Raw genomic sequence first — 14,623 nt, 5'->3', positions numbered from 1 at the left:
TTTAATGTGAAACTACTTTTTGTCCCACTAGGCTTATGAAATAGTTTTTTGGAATTTGAAAAACAGCATACAGTCACTCAATCTGACTGAATTGGCTGTATTAGTCTGCTCTCGCCTGTTAGCTTCAAATATTTTGAGGCAAATTTATATATTCAGGGTTAAATGGATAGTTCACCCAAAAATAAAAATTCTCTCATAATTTATTCACCCTCATGCCATCCCAGATGTGTATGACTTTCTTTCTTCTGCTGAACACAAACAAAGATTTTTAGAAGAATATCTCAGCTCTGTAGGTCCATATAATGCAAGTGAATGGTGGCCAGAACTTTGAAGGTGCAAAAATCATGTAAAGCATTTAAGACTCCAGTGGTTAACTCCATGTCTTCTGATGCAATATGATAAGTATGAGTGAGAAACAGATGAACATTTAAGTCCTTTCTTTTTTACTATAAATCTCCACTTTCACTTTCAATTCCACATTCTTTTCTTTTGTTTTTGGCGATTCACATTCTTTGTATGTATCGCCACCTATTGGGCAGGGAGTAAAATTTATATTGAAAAAGGACTTCTGAAGATATGGATTGAACCACTGGAGTCATATGGATTACTTTTATGTTGCTTTTATGCACTTTTTGGAGCTTCAAAATGTTGGCCACCATTCACTTGCATTGTATGGACCTACAGAACTGAAATATTCTTCTAAAAATATTTGTTTGTGTTCAATAGAAGAAAGAAAGTCATACACATCTAGGATGGCATGAGGGTGAGTAAATGATGTGAGAATTTTCATTTTTTGGTTAACTGTCCCTTTAAGAACATCAAAATCATGTTCTACCTAGTCATATCTGAGAATTTCAAAAGGCAACAATCTAATTTTATTCCACTAAACAAGATATAATCAAGTTGTTGGACTGAATTTAAAGAATTACTTTACAGTGATGACAGCCGACATATTTCTTTACGGAGCTGAAACACAGATGAAAAGAAAAACAACTCACCAGCATGCCCCCTTCCTCCGATTGACTGTCTCTGAGGTTACCTGAGGTCACATGTAATCAGCAGACCAAGGGAGCCATCAGGTACATAAACAAGCCAGTGTCAACATTTCTAAAACAGCCTGTGGCCACTTAAACTCAAATGAGTGCTTCCTGTGCCATAAACAGCCTGTTTTGAAAGAAAACATTTCTCTTCAACAAAAATTTAACAGCGCTGGCCCTGAAAACGGCTTAAAGGAATCAAAGTTCGCCAGGCAACACCAAAGAGTCCATCATCAGGTAGTAAAACGCAGAGGCTGTTTTTCAGAGTGCTCCTGTCAGCTGATTTTTCTCTTCGACCGTTGAAAGGTTTTCATACCCAAAGCAAATACACAAGCATTTTAATGAGATGATAGTTGGCAGGGGAAGAACATCAGTGCTGGAAGTGTTTGAATCTCATTGTAACTGACTGGCTTGATTAGCTACATTTTGTAATTTTCTTTCTTTGTTTATCTTAGGAAAAGGACGAGGGTGAAAACAAGCGGATGGATAGAGGAAAGGAGCCACAGGAATTTCTCAGCTTTCTAGCATTTCTCATGAAGCACCCAGGAGTCCCGATGTAGAGTTGTTTAACAGTTTGAAGGTAAATGTTCACACAGAGAGTGGAAATGAGTAACAACCTTTGTACGGGAGCCCTCAGATCGAAGTTTTGCGTTTTTAAAAGCCTACAGAACATCTGCACTTATGTTTCAGTGACTCCCACAATGAATAATTTCATCTGCCTCTCTTCCAACTGCATCATGGTGTAAATTTAATGGGCCAATAGTGGGGATATGTGTTTCATCTATTTTTTTTTTCTAAAAGACTTCCTCTGTGGCTATGCACATGATATATGCAGTTGTCTATGTACGCAAACACATTTGTAAATCTTTAAAGGTTGCAAAAAAAATATATAAAAAAAAATAGCAAAAATAATGCTTGCTTTATTTAAACACTCCCCCTGTCTGCCGCATAAACAGATAATCGTGCCCAAAAAGAGCCACAGTGCTGAAATTTTTCTGGGAAATCAACCTATGAATGGCTTACTTGTAATTATCTTTGAATAATAAACTGGGATAAGAGAAAGTATTTTAACATCGAAAACATTACACATTAAAGGAATAGTTAACACAAAAATGAAAATTCTGTCCTCATTTAATCACTGCATCATTTACTCATTTGACATGATGTTTTGACATTTGGTCACAAGACACGCAAGCACCAGTGAGGTTTGATGTTATCGACATTACCACCATATTGGATTCAGTGCTTTTGCATAGCTTTTCAATGATAACATTTGATTTGAGAGAAAAAATAACTAAACAGTCTGTTTATCATACAAAGTGATCGTATGTCTTCAATAGACTTGGAATATCAAATCAAATCAAATCACTTTTATTGTCACACAACCATACACACAAGTGCAATAGTGTGTGAAATTCTTGGGTGCAGTTCTGAGCAACATAGCAGTTGTGACAGTGATTTTTCGCATATCCCAGCTAAGCTGGGGTCAGAGCGCGGGGTCAGCCATGATACGGCACCCCTGGAGCAGATGGGGTCAAGGCCTTGCTCAAGGGCCCAACAGTGGCATCATGGCGGTGTTGGGGCTTGAACCCCTGACCATCTAGTCAGTAACCCAGAGCCTTAACTGCCAAGCCACCACTGCCCCTAGATGTATAAACTACTTTTATGACATTTTTAGGTACTTTATTAAGCATTAAAGTGAGTCACTCTCTTTTGTATACTTCAGATGTCTGCGTTGCGGATCATTCCACGCACAACATGCGTGACGCAAATTTCATCATCAGCACAGCCGCGCCACCCAGATTTTCTTGACCTACGGACACGGCCCTCGTCTCTGCGCATTGTTGACGCATGCACCGGCCATTGACTGTACTAAAAGAGTATCACAAACCATAGTTGTGTGCATGCATTGAATGCGTTTGTATTTGCTCGCTGTCAGAAAAGTATACTCTGAAGGCAACGCGGTCGGCCAGGCGATCCGGAAAGCAGAAAAACAAAGTATACCCGGGCCTTTAGATTCAGCCAATGGTTTTGAAACAACATGAGGGTGAGTAAATGATGACAGAATTTTCATTTTTGGGTGAACTCTTACTTAAACATAAAAGTGTGGTCAGTTGTGGCAGTGATGTAAAAGTATTCATCAGGGACTGATAAGGCCATTAAACCTTTTGAGGACACTTTGAGATTGCCTCTGAGCTACAAAACACTAACCCTGAAATGCAATGCCATTACACTGCTAGGACATTTTTATTGCAAAGGGATATTACAGATATATTTAGACAATATAAATGGGTAAAATCAAAACTAGACTCCAGACTCATGAAAGAGATGTCAAAATTACTTACATAGTGTACTGTATGTAACATGGCTACACTTCTGTAAATGCCACAGTGAACAAATAACCTGTGCATGTCATTAGTATAAACTAGAAAAAAGATGATTTTAGAGTATGTGATAAAGGAGCAAAATTTTACCCAGTTCCAAATAATCAAAACATCCAAATCTCAGTTTTGTGGCCTCAGTGCATGGCTATGAAGTCCAAGGAGAAATCAAGGGGAAGTCCCAAAAACCTCCCAGATGTCCACATGATTGTCGCATTTGAATTCCACAGAAGTCATCAAATCCCTGTGGTGGGTTGCAGTCTCTACTGTAAGCCACCCTCTTCAAATGAGATAACCACACTCTTGCTGCCACAGTGAGTGCAAACAGAAAAAGTTTCCATTTTGTGCTTTCCAAAACTGAATTTTCCAACATGTCATTTTTCCACATGCCAAGAACATGACAGCCTTATGTAAATCATTGCTTTAGGAAATCTTGGTACTTTGGGGAAGTTCTCTTTGCTTCCTTTCCTTTGAAAGTTGATGGATAAGAATAAAGACACAAAAAGGAGGACAGAAGAAAATTTACATTTATGTCAATAGTACAGGGCCAGCGACAGAAAGCCTTTGTTGGGACTTTGGGAGTTGTTCTCTGACATGTGCTTCAGAGTCTCTGACAGCCCTGTTGACCACTTCAGTTGACGGTGGGTACCTGGTTGAGGCTGTATTCTTTAGCCTTCAGTCTCAGGTTGGCGATACTGTTGGCCATATTCATGCCCTGGGCTGTGTTGTTGTTAGCACATGATGGAGAATAAGTTGCCATGGCACTGAAAGGAAGGGGTCAGGTTGTCAGGAGGAGATTTCACTTTTTATTAGTATCAAATAAATCTGTAATATTTCAGATCTGAAATGCAAGTACAATCTCAAAACAGGAATGAATGTTTGTGACATTTGGAAAAAATTCATAAATTTTTCCACAAAACTTTCAGGTTTTTGTAAAAACAAACACAAAACATGTTTACAGTAATACAGTGGATGCCTAGCAGGCAAGCGCGTCAAGGGGTTTAAAATGAGAAATGTGAAGCTTGTATTTTTGTTGATGTCACGGCTCCGGTGAGTGTGCCAGTTTATTCTGTTGTTTTGTTTTTCTCTCTCCCTCATGTCTCGCAGGCGGAGCCAGTGTTTCCATAGGAACACTGATCGTTCCCGGGGAGGTGCTGATCATGCCACTGATTAACGTGCTATCTACACCTGTTCCTCTCTGATTGCACTCCCTACTTAATCCTTGTGTGCCCTCACTGTCTTTGCTAGATTATTGTTTATGCTGTCAAGAAACTAACCTTTCTCTCTTTGTCTAGTTGGTGCTGTCTCATGTATCTGTTGGTTGCCTGTCTCTGCCCGCATATCGGGAGTGTGGTTACCTTCCAGCTTGCTGTACACCTGTCCTCACCGGCCACTAATCGCCAGTGGAGGATTCCTCATCTCTGCCCGAATGTCGGGAATACGACTGCCCTCTTTTGCCTGGGCTTTGTTCTCTGCACCTCACCACGCTTCAACGGACACTTCCTACGGATCTGCTCCTGACTTCCCCAACGCATACACCTGTCTGCGAACACACTCTTCCTTTGCCCACTGTGCAGCCATGACGTGCACGGTAACTCGAACTTCACGTCATGCTGCTGCAGCAGGTGCTGGGATCGCCAGTCTTCAACAGTTCAATAAATTGACATTTTCTGTTGTTAATAAATCCTTTCAACTGTTCTTCTGCTTTTGGGTCACTTTGTCTCACTCTCGCTCTGACAGAATAATCTAGCCATTCATGGACCCAGTGGAGGAATCTACTCTTTGCTTCACCCTCTCGCAGCAAGGAGCTCTGCAGGGGTGTCAACAGGATCAAATCTCCTCTTCTAACCGTGCATTGGAGATGATGGCATCACAGCTCGCTGAACTCACCGCGGTTGTCCAACAACTCCACCCATCTCCCAATCCCGGCCCCTCTCAAGAAACCCCCCCATGTGCTTTGATGGTTCCCCATGCCCCTTGGCTCGCATCCTCTCGCCAGCTCCATTCTCAGGTGAGGCGGGAACCGCTAGCGCCTTTCTGTCTTAATGTTCACTGTTCTTCACACTTCAGCCCTCTACGTTTGCCTCCGACATGATGAAGGTTGCATGTGTTATCACACTTATCTCCGGTAGGAGCTCTGCCATGTGGGACAACAGACATCCGTGCTGCTCCACCTTTGAAGCTTTCTCCTCTGAACTTCACCAAGTGTTAGTGCTCAGCTCAAGATCAGGAGGTCTTATCTGGACTGTCCCAAGGAGATAAACCAGTTGCTGACTATGCGATCGCCTAGTGAACACCTAATGAAGGGACTATGCTTTTCTTGTGCCTGGTTGGGCCACTTCTCTGCTTCCTGCCCTGTCAAAAGACACTGCTTGTCAGTAGGAAGGGGGTTACTGGCGAGCGCTATGCTTTTGGACAAAACACCTGGACTTCGTACTCTTCTCCCGGCCAGGCTGCAGTATGGCTCTGCCAGTCACACGGTCTCAGCTCTGGTGGATTCCGGAGCCGAAGAGAACTTCATTGACATCGACTTGGCTTCCAAATGGCGGCTTCCCAGGGTCCAGTTGGATGAACCCATCACCGCCCACACCCTCAGTGGCACGCCCCCTGTCAGTCATCACCCAGTCCACTAAGCCAGTCACCCTTGTCTCTGGTAATCATTCAGAACAACTGTCCTTTTATCTGATCCGAACCCCATCGACCCCAGTAGTGTTGGGGCATCCTTGTTTGGTAATGCACAACCCACAAACACGACGGCCCCGCCACATGCCCAGCAGGCAGGTTATTTGTTCCGCAGTCAGTTTGGTGGGGTCATCCACTGAACTGACCGCACCCAGACGCTCATTAGACAGCATTTCTGGTGGCCATCACTTGCGTGGGACATACGCCAGTTCATTGCTGCTTGCCCCATTTGCGTAACAAATAAGACCGCCTGTAACCCCCTTGCCGGGGTCCTCCAACCGCTGTCTGTCCCTTCGAGACCCTGGTCGCACATAGCCATGGATTTTCGTAACTGGTCTCCCCCCCTTCCATGGCAACACAGTCATTTTGACTGTAGTGGACCAGTTCTCGAAGGTGGCTTATTTCATTCTCCTCCCCAAATTACCCTCGGCGAGAGAGACAGCAGTAGCAGTCATAAACCACATCTTCTGCATTCATGGCCTCCTGATTGATGTGGTTTCTGACAGAGGCCCCCAGTTTGTGTCACGTTTTTGGGCAGAGTTCTGTTGACAGCTGGGAGCTACAGTGAGTTTGTCCTCTGGGTTCCACCCCCAGACATATGGGCAAGCTGAGCGGACTAATCGGGAACTGGAGAAGATACTGCGCTGTATGGCCTCCCATAACCCATCTTCTTGGAGCAATAATTTAGTCTGGGTCGAGTACGCCCACAACTCCTTGCCGTCGTCAATGGGGTTATTGCCCTTCCAGTGTAGCCTCGGCTACCAGCCACCTCTGTTTCCCGCTCAAGAGCCCGATGTTCAGGTCCCGTCCATACACACCTTTATGCAGAGGTGCTGATGCACCTGGAAAGCCACCAGAGAAGCCCTCATATGGACTGGCGCTTGCGTCAAGAGGTCAGTGGACCGACACCGGTCTAAGCCCCCAGCTTACATGTGCGGGTAGAAAGTTTGGTTGTCCTCCAAGGACATTCCAATCTGACTCTCCTCACGTAAGCTGGGTCCCAAGTTTATCGGGCCATTTCCCATCGCCAAGGTCATTAGTCCGGTGGCGGTCCGTCTCAAATTGAAACCTCACCTCAAACGTATTCACCCCGTTTTCCGCATCTCAAAATTAAGAAAATGTTTTTGTTCCAATTTGCACCCCACCATGGAGGCATCCCTGACAGTTGAAGCACTTTATGTATTTTTCAGTAAAGAAAATATTTGTTACTTGAGCTGTAAAGCTGTCTACATCATCCTTTTGACTACTTTTCTATTTGGAGAAACTTCTGGCTATGCATTGATGACGTAATTTCTCTGGGTGGTATTTGCAAAGCTTCATATAAATAGTGCTTTATGGATAGTTCTGTCATGTCCCTTTCATGTCCTGGTATCTTCACGTACACTCAAAAAAGGATTTTTGGACTACATTAATACTTTTTGTGGTGTTAATGTAGCATTGATGAAACTTTTCCTTTTCCCAGCATGCTCTGCATGGGGAGAGTAAATATTAACATTAAGTGTTATTTTATGTGTTTTGTGCAAGAGGAAAATAAAGGGGGACACTAGTTAGTGTTTAATGTTTTGTTATGTTGAGATTTAGAAGACTTTCTGTTATGTTGGAGTTTTGGGGGGTTACTATTATGGTGAATAGCGGAGCTTGAGCTAACAATGAGGACAGAAAGATGTTGTGCATGAAATTGATTTCTCACTTTGTTGAGCAAATGCTGTGCTAACCATAGCATAGTTACTATACTACAATCTGTAGTGCTTCCAATCAGCATATATTTAGCATGCTAACATTTACTTCACTAGTTAGTACATAAAGAAATTAGAGATTTATTTGAGTGACATTGACAAGACTAATTTTGTTGGGTTTACTCAATTCATCTAGGTTCTTTCTACACAAAGTGTTTGTGTGGAGGTTACATAGTAATTTTAAGTTAAGAAAACTAATTTCAAACACATAATTTTGTTCCCCAAACCACCTGAGCGCAAACAACGCTCCGCAGTCATGACCAAACCCTCAGGACCGTTTTCATTAATCATCTCAATCATGCAGTCACCAGAATGGTTCAGACTCCAGAAAGATTGTGAATGGATCCGATGCCAACCAACAGTAAGATAAGCCTGCCAGTAGTTTTCAATTTAAATGTTTATTCTCAGTGATGCTTGCTTGCCTTCAAGGCTCTCATAAGTATATAACCGTAAACATGTTTTCTGTTCATTTTCACAAAATTATGGAAGTCAAAATGATTTCCTTTGGTAAATGATTTTTGTTCATTGTTGAAGTTGAAGTTGTCTGAGGACACACACACACACACACACACACACACACATATGCATACAGTGAAATAAGGTTGATGTTGTCATGAATATCCCCATCATAAGACTAATAGTAGGTTTGGACTCATTAAAAAAGTTTATGGCCTGAAAAAAACAAAACAAAAAAATGTAAAGTCAAACTAATGAAACAGATTCAGTTTGAAAATCATCACAAAACACTTTCTTAGAAAGAATTGGAGGTTTCAAAACCTTTAGAATGATTCAGTGGATAACTGACATAATGAAAGGGAGGAGCAGAGAATGAACGCAGATTTCTCCAGATAGATTATTTAAAGCAAAACTAGTGATCCTTTCTAACTTAGAAGATAGTATCCCAATCAAAACTTATTTAGTGCATAATGGTCCTAAATTAAGTACAAATGTCCTCCATTTTTTTTTTTTTTTTTTTTTTTTACTTTTTCACATACACATTTTTGTCAAATAAATGCTACATGCAAAAACCTTTTCTAGTCAGTGCAAAATCAATTTTTAGAACAAATAATCTTCTCTAAAATCCATTTGACATAAAAGTGAATGGAAACATTATCAAATAAATTCTCATTTTGAAATATTTTTTATGCAGCCTGGCATCCAGTCTTGTGTTTCATATGCATAATCTTAAATTAAATTATATTATTGTGCTAATAAAAAGTCACTTCATAAAACTATCAAGTAATATACAACCAGTCAGGCTTTAAAGTGATTTCCCCAACCAAATCTTACTATGAAATTAAACTAAATTTATCAGTTTTCTTCTTTCTTAAATGATTTACCAATTGTCTCTCATCTAACTGACCTACTTTTCTTCTACTCTTTCTTAGAAAGAGACACAACTTTAATTAACAAATGTACAATTTAGAAATGTATCTGACATCTCCAGAGGCCAGTAATACCAGCATTTAGTCTCTTGGCCTTTCTTTTTGTCCCGGGAAAAAAAGCGATCAGTCACACGTCAATCAGTTCTTAAATCACTCCAGAAATCAAGTGCAATTAACTTAATTTTATATTTTAGCTGGTCATAACATCAAAAGACTGAAAGACTGGACATCGCTTTGCCCAGACAGGCAAGGGATTCTATCACACTACTCTCATGCTACTGTAACACATTTAATGCTTAAGTGTTATGATTATACCTTTGAAACAGCGTGATAGTTGCAAATTGAAATGTTTATTCTCAGTGTTGCTTGCTTGCCTAGGAGGCTCTCATAAGTATATAACTGTAAACATGTTTTCTGTTCATTTTCACAAAATTATAGAAGAAGCCAAAATTATTCCCTTTGGTAAATGACAGCATGCTACAGATGTACAGTAAATAACCTAGCATGTTTCTAACTTCTGCACAGCCATGTCCACACCAACCAAAACAGCAGCGTTCCTCATGAATTGATGATGAATGCTGATTGAAATCTCATGCCACTCTAATTATTATGAAGAACTCTAAATACCTTAAAACCTTTAATTTATGGATAACATTATCTCATTATGTCTAAAAAAAAAACTGATAGATATCTTACCTGTACGAGGGTGAGCTGCCCCAAGACAGGTAGTCATTGGGCCTGGGAGCGGGTCTTGGTACAATTGGCTGCTCTACGGCTGTTACTTCTCCTGAGAAAGACTTGAGCAACGAGGCATTTTTACTGGCCAGCATCGCACGTTCATTTCGTCGAAACTTAGCCCGACGATTTTGAAACCACACCTGGAAAACCACAAAGGATTCAGTTTAATATATTAAGAACAGCTTCGCCACGTAAAAGTGTTTATAGTTTCACCTGAGAGAGTTCGATGAAACGATGTGGTCTGAGATCATCATCTCTTATTACACTGCTTGATGAACTTATCATGTATCCACATAATGTGAGCATACTAAGCACAATTTTATTCCATTGACCATTCTGGGCCAATATGAAAAATAACTAACCTGCACCCGAGCTTCGGTGAGGTTGACCCGGCGTGCTAAGTCCTCCCTGACAAAAGCGTCGGGGTAGTGCGTCCTCTCAAAAACTCTTTCTAGTGCCTGCAGTTGACTGCTGTTGAACGTGGTCCTATTCCGTCTCTGTTTACGCTTTTTCTTTTCCTCTGAGTTAAGTTGCTCATCTGAGGGGGCACGGGCACGGGCACACACACACACACACACACACACACACACACACACACACACACACACATGCATAGAGTGAAATAAGACTGATGTTGTCATGAATATCCCCATTATAGGACTAATAGTAGGTTTGGACTCATTTAAAAAGTTTACGACCTGAAAAAAAAAAAAAAAAAAAAAAAAAACATTAAAAGTCAAACTAGCGAAAATCATCACAAAACACTTTCTTAGAAAGAATTGGAGGTTTCAAAACCTTTAGAATGATTCAGTGGATAACTGACATAATGAAAGGGAGGAGCAGAGAATGAACGCAGATTTCTCCAGATAGATTATTTAAAGCAAAACTAGTGATCCTTTCTAATTTAGAAGATAGTATCCCAATCAAAACTTATTTAGTGCATAATGGTCCTAAATTAAGTATAAATGTCCTCCATTTTATTTATTTATTTATTTATTTTTTTTACTTTTTCACATACGTATTTTTGTCAAATAAATGCTACATGCAAAAACCTTTTCTAGTCAGTGCAAAATCAATTTTTAGAACAAATAATCTTCTCTAAAATCCATTTGACATAAAAGTGAATGGAAATGTTATCAAATAAATTCTCATTTTGAAATATTTTTTATGCAGCCTGGCATCCAGTCTTGTGTTTCATATGCATAATCTTAAATTAAATTATATTATTGTGCTAATAAAAAGTCACTTCATAAAACTATCAAGTAATATACAACCAGTCAGGCTTTAAAGTGATTTCCCCAACCAAATCTTACTATGAAATGAAACTAAATTTATCAATTTTCTTCTTTCTTAAATGATTTACCAATTGTCTCTCATCTAACTGACCTACTTTTCTTCTACTCTTTCTTAGAAAGAGACACAACTTTAATTAACAAATTTACAATTTAGAAATGTATCTGACATCTCCAGAGGCCAGTAATACCAGCATTTAGTCTCTTGGCCTTTCTTTTTGTCCCGGGAAAAAAGCGATCAGTCACACGTCAATCAGTTCTTAAATCACTCCATAAAACTTTCCAGAAAAGGATAAAATACCCCAGTGACGAATTGATTCGCCCTCATTTGTTCAAGGCCGTAAACCCAAAACAAAGATGAAAGAAGAGGTTATCAATACTATACAGAGCATGAACATCTCTACGTGTGACAGCTGTGTGGTCAGTGGCTGAAAATCATATATCGGCTTTATCAAGGCCCTTCTAATAATAGGAAATGTATCTTTAGCTCAATTATGTTTATGCTGAAGTCTTTTGTCTTTAATACTGAAATATCACATCTGAAATGTTGAATAATAATAAAAAATAAAAATAAAAATCCGCAAAGCGATTTCAAATAGTCCTAAATAGTAGGCAAATGTTTATAGCAAGTAGTTATTTGTAAGAAGACGAAGAGCCTACGCGCAGCAAAACTTGTATACTCTTTGACTTGTAATTTTTTTTTTCGTGGCTTAGTTGATTTAAATGTACACATTTTAAGTTGTAATTTGTACGCGCACATTTTACACATGCATGTAAAAAATGTGCCATTAGCTAGATGCTCGAGTGTTTACATTCATTTCTCATGTTTCAAAGAATTTTTGATAGGTTATGTAACCTATCACTAAGAGTTACAGTTAGTATGTAGGCTGTGATATATGGTAATAATTTAATCATAATGCAGTTTTGTGTGTGTGTGTGTGTGTGTGTGTGTGTGGGACAAGACCCTTATAGTCTTGAAAGCAGACTGATTGTTATGTTAACTATTTGTAATAATAATTAGGCCTATTTAACTGACTTTATTCGTCATTCATTAATTAAAATACATTTGTATTCATTCTTGCAACTTTGATAGGCCCTAGATCTATTTTTAAACGAAGAATACATTTATTTAACGATTTAAAAATATCTATATTTTGATTTTTTGAGATCCGAACATCCATACTTGTTGACTTCACTGAGAAGATAATATATAAATATATATATATATATATATATATATATAGAGAGAGAGAGAGAGAGAGAGAGAGAGAGAGAGAGAGAGAGAGAGAGAGAGAGAGAGAGAGAGAGAGAGAGAGAGAGAGAAAAAATAGGCCTTCTGATATAGCAGCCTGGCTAGACTACAAAATGACTACAAAGCAAAATGATTGTTTCTTTTTTCTGTTTAAAATGTTATTTTTATTTATTTTTATATATATATATATATATATATATATAACCTTAATATACAAGAAAACTAATTTGATAAATGCCATTAATGAAATGCAATAATTTTACACAATACAATTAATTACATTAATTAATTCTTACAATTAATATCTAATTGTTGCCCAAATGCAAATGGAGTAAATAAAGCAAAATGCATGCAGGGCGTTTGGAATAGTGCTGTGTACGTGTGCATGCTTATAAAATAACTCTGTTTAGTACACTTGATGATGCCATTTTACAGATCTCTTCTGTATGCAATTTGCTAATCACGTCTAGTTCATTCCGCATGTTTTGCTGAGATTGACTTCCAGGTTGTTTGGGGTCCCAGAGACCCCTATTGCTCCATATGTAAAATAATAAACTATCATTTTCTCTTCAAATAATTTAAATCGATTGTTATTTATGATAGTAGCAAATATCCATTAATTCTGTTTTTCTATGTAGACTACTGCTACAGTGTGCAGTTATAGAGCTACCATTCAGAGAATATTAGAATGTAAAAGTGCATAGCATTTATTCATGATTTATAACTGGGAGACCCCAAACATGTTTTTTAATATTCACATTTTTCAAAAAGAAAAGTATGAACCTAATACTTAATGCTATATTTTTTTGAGCTAATAAAAAGGGTTGTGTAGAGCTCATTCACTTACTGTCCTGCTGTGTCGTGTCGCTGCCGCTGGTCAGTCCCGGAGACTCCAGCATACTCCTGCCCGCCTCTCCTGCGCTCTCCTCCGCTTGAGCTCCCACCATCTCCCGCGCCTCCTCCAGATCTAACAGGTGGCTCACGGAAAAGTTCTTCTTAGCCTGTAAATGATCCTGATTTGCGGTAATCGGACACTCCAGTCGGTTAGGAAGCGTTGCTTGTCTGTCCATTACATGAGCATAGCTGGAAGTCATGACGCAAACTGCCGAAACCCAAGATATCCTCTACCTATAACCAGCATGAGTTAAGTCTTGCTCCGCAAATAGATCGATTTGGAGTTCTACATCCGTAGTTTAGTGCCGTGTGGATCCAAACAAACGAGGTTTTCGCTCTCTAACTTCATCACCGACATACATCTCCAAAGTCTATGCCATTCGCCTTACCCGATGACTTCCTCGTAGGTTCTACAACAGACACTTTCTCTTCTCATTCCGACGAAGTCTCAAATGAGGGAATGAGAAATCTAGCGAGAAAAGTTTGATGGCACAGATGAACGACTTACGCCCAATAGGAGGTCGGACAAGCCACTCTCGGCTCTTTTCTCCGGTACTTCAAACGACGCATACTGGCACTGAGGGGGGAGCTTGAGATTTGAAGCCCTGGGGAGGGCTGATAGGAATAATACAAGAAGCCCCAAATTACTTGGCAACGTTTTGTCGGTGTTTCTAACGTTTTACATATCTCTTCTCCCACCCCTAACACACACGTCCCAACCAAAACACTCAAAGGAATGCTAATTAATAATTATGTGCCACGTTTGGTTGACTGTCTGATTGAACATACTCATTCAGTGCTAATGAACACTGAACATCCGTTGCGTTGGGCATCCATTGCTTTCATGTTAAATAATGCTTTGTCTTCAAATCATTAGTCTAATAAATTACATGTACAAGTTGGAACTGTTGTTTCTTAGATGTTTTTATGCTATTAACATTACAGCTTAAAACGGTCAAAGTTACACTGCCAAAGCTCTTGTAATATGGGCATTCTCCATTGGTGTCAATATATGCATTCTTTAACATTAAAATGCTATTCTTTTTTAATAGGTTTGCAGAGGATGATGAAGCATTGCGTGCGCTTTTAAAGAGTCTCTAGAAAGGAGGGGATCGAGCTCTGCATGTGTCGCAATGAGGAGTTCAGGCTCCAAGCGGCCTCCGTCAACCTCCTAGGTCTGGGAAAAGAACACATGATGCCATCAAAGGGGCGCAGATTGAATCCAG

At 39.7% G+C, this 14,623-nt stretch overlaps 1 protein-coding gene across 1 annotated transcript; it reads right to left on the bottom strand.

Annotated features, from left to right (window-relative positions):
* Positions 1-781: 781 nt before the first annotated feature.
* Positions 782-14,259, bottom strand: LOC127442824 (paired mesoderm homeobox protein 1-like). The gene is made up of 4 exons (XM_051701036.1): positions 13,351-14,259; positions 10,322-10,497; positions 9,918-10,099; positions 782-4,182 (listed from the first exon to the last, which is right to left on the bottom strand). The coding sequence occupies exons 1-4, from the start codon at positions 13,595-13,597 to the stop codon at positions 4,050-4,052; spliced, it is 738 nt and encodes a 245-aa protein (XP_051556996.1). The 5' UTR covers positions 13,598-14,259; the 3' UTR covers positions 782-4,049.
* Between the last annotated feature and the right edge of the window lie 364 nt (positions 14,260-14,623).

The sequence above is a fragment of the Myxocyprinus asiaticus genome, chromosome 6 (assembly GCF_019703515.2).
Source record: "Myxocyprinus asiaticus isolate MX2 ecotype Aquarium Trade chromosome 6, UBuf_Myxa_2, whole genome shotgun sequence".
Lineage (NCBI taxonomy): Eukaryota > Metazoa > Chordata > Actinopteri > Cypriniformes > Catostomidae > Myxocyprinus > Myxocyprinus asiaticus.
The sequence above is the reverse complement of the archived record's forward strand: the minus strand, read 5'-3'. Positions and strand labels throughout refer to the sequence as shown.

What these genes read in the sequence shown, in the direction of transcription:
- LOC127442824 (XM_051701036.1), bottom strand. Translation starts at nt 13,597, where the DNA reads ATGACTTCCAGCTATGCTCATGTAATGGACAGACAAGCAACGCTTCCT. An exon ending in CGACACGACACAGCAGGACA is followed by an intron (nt 10,498 to 13,350) that starts GTAAGTGAATGA and finishes GTGCCCCCTCAG; the next exon opens with ATGAGCAACTTAACTCAGAG. An exon ending in GGCAGCTCACCCTCGTACAG is followed by an intron (nt 4,183 to 9,917) that starts GTAAGATATCTA and finishes CCTTCCTTTCAG; the next exon opens with TGCCATGGCAACTTATTCTC.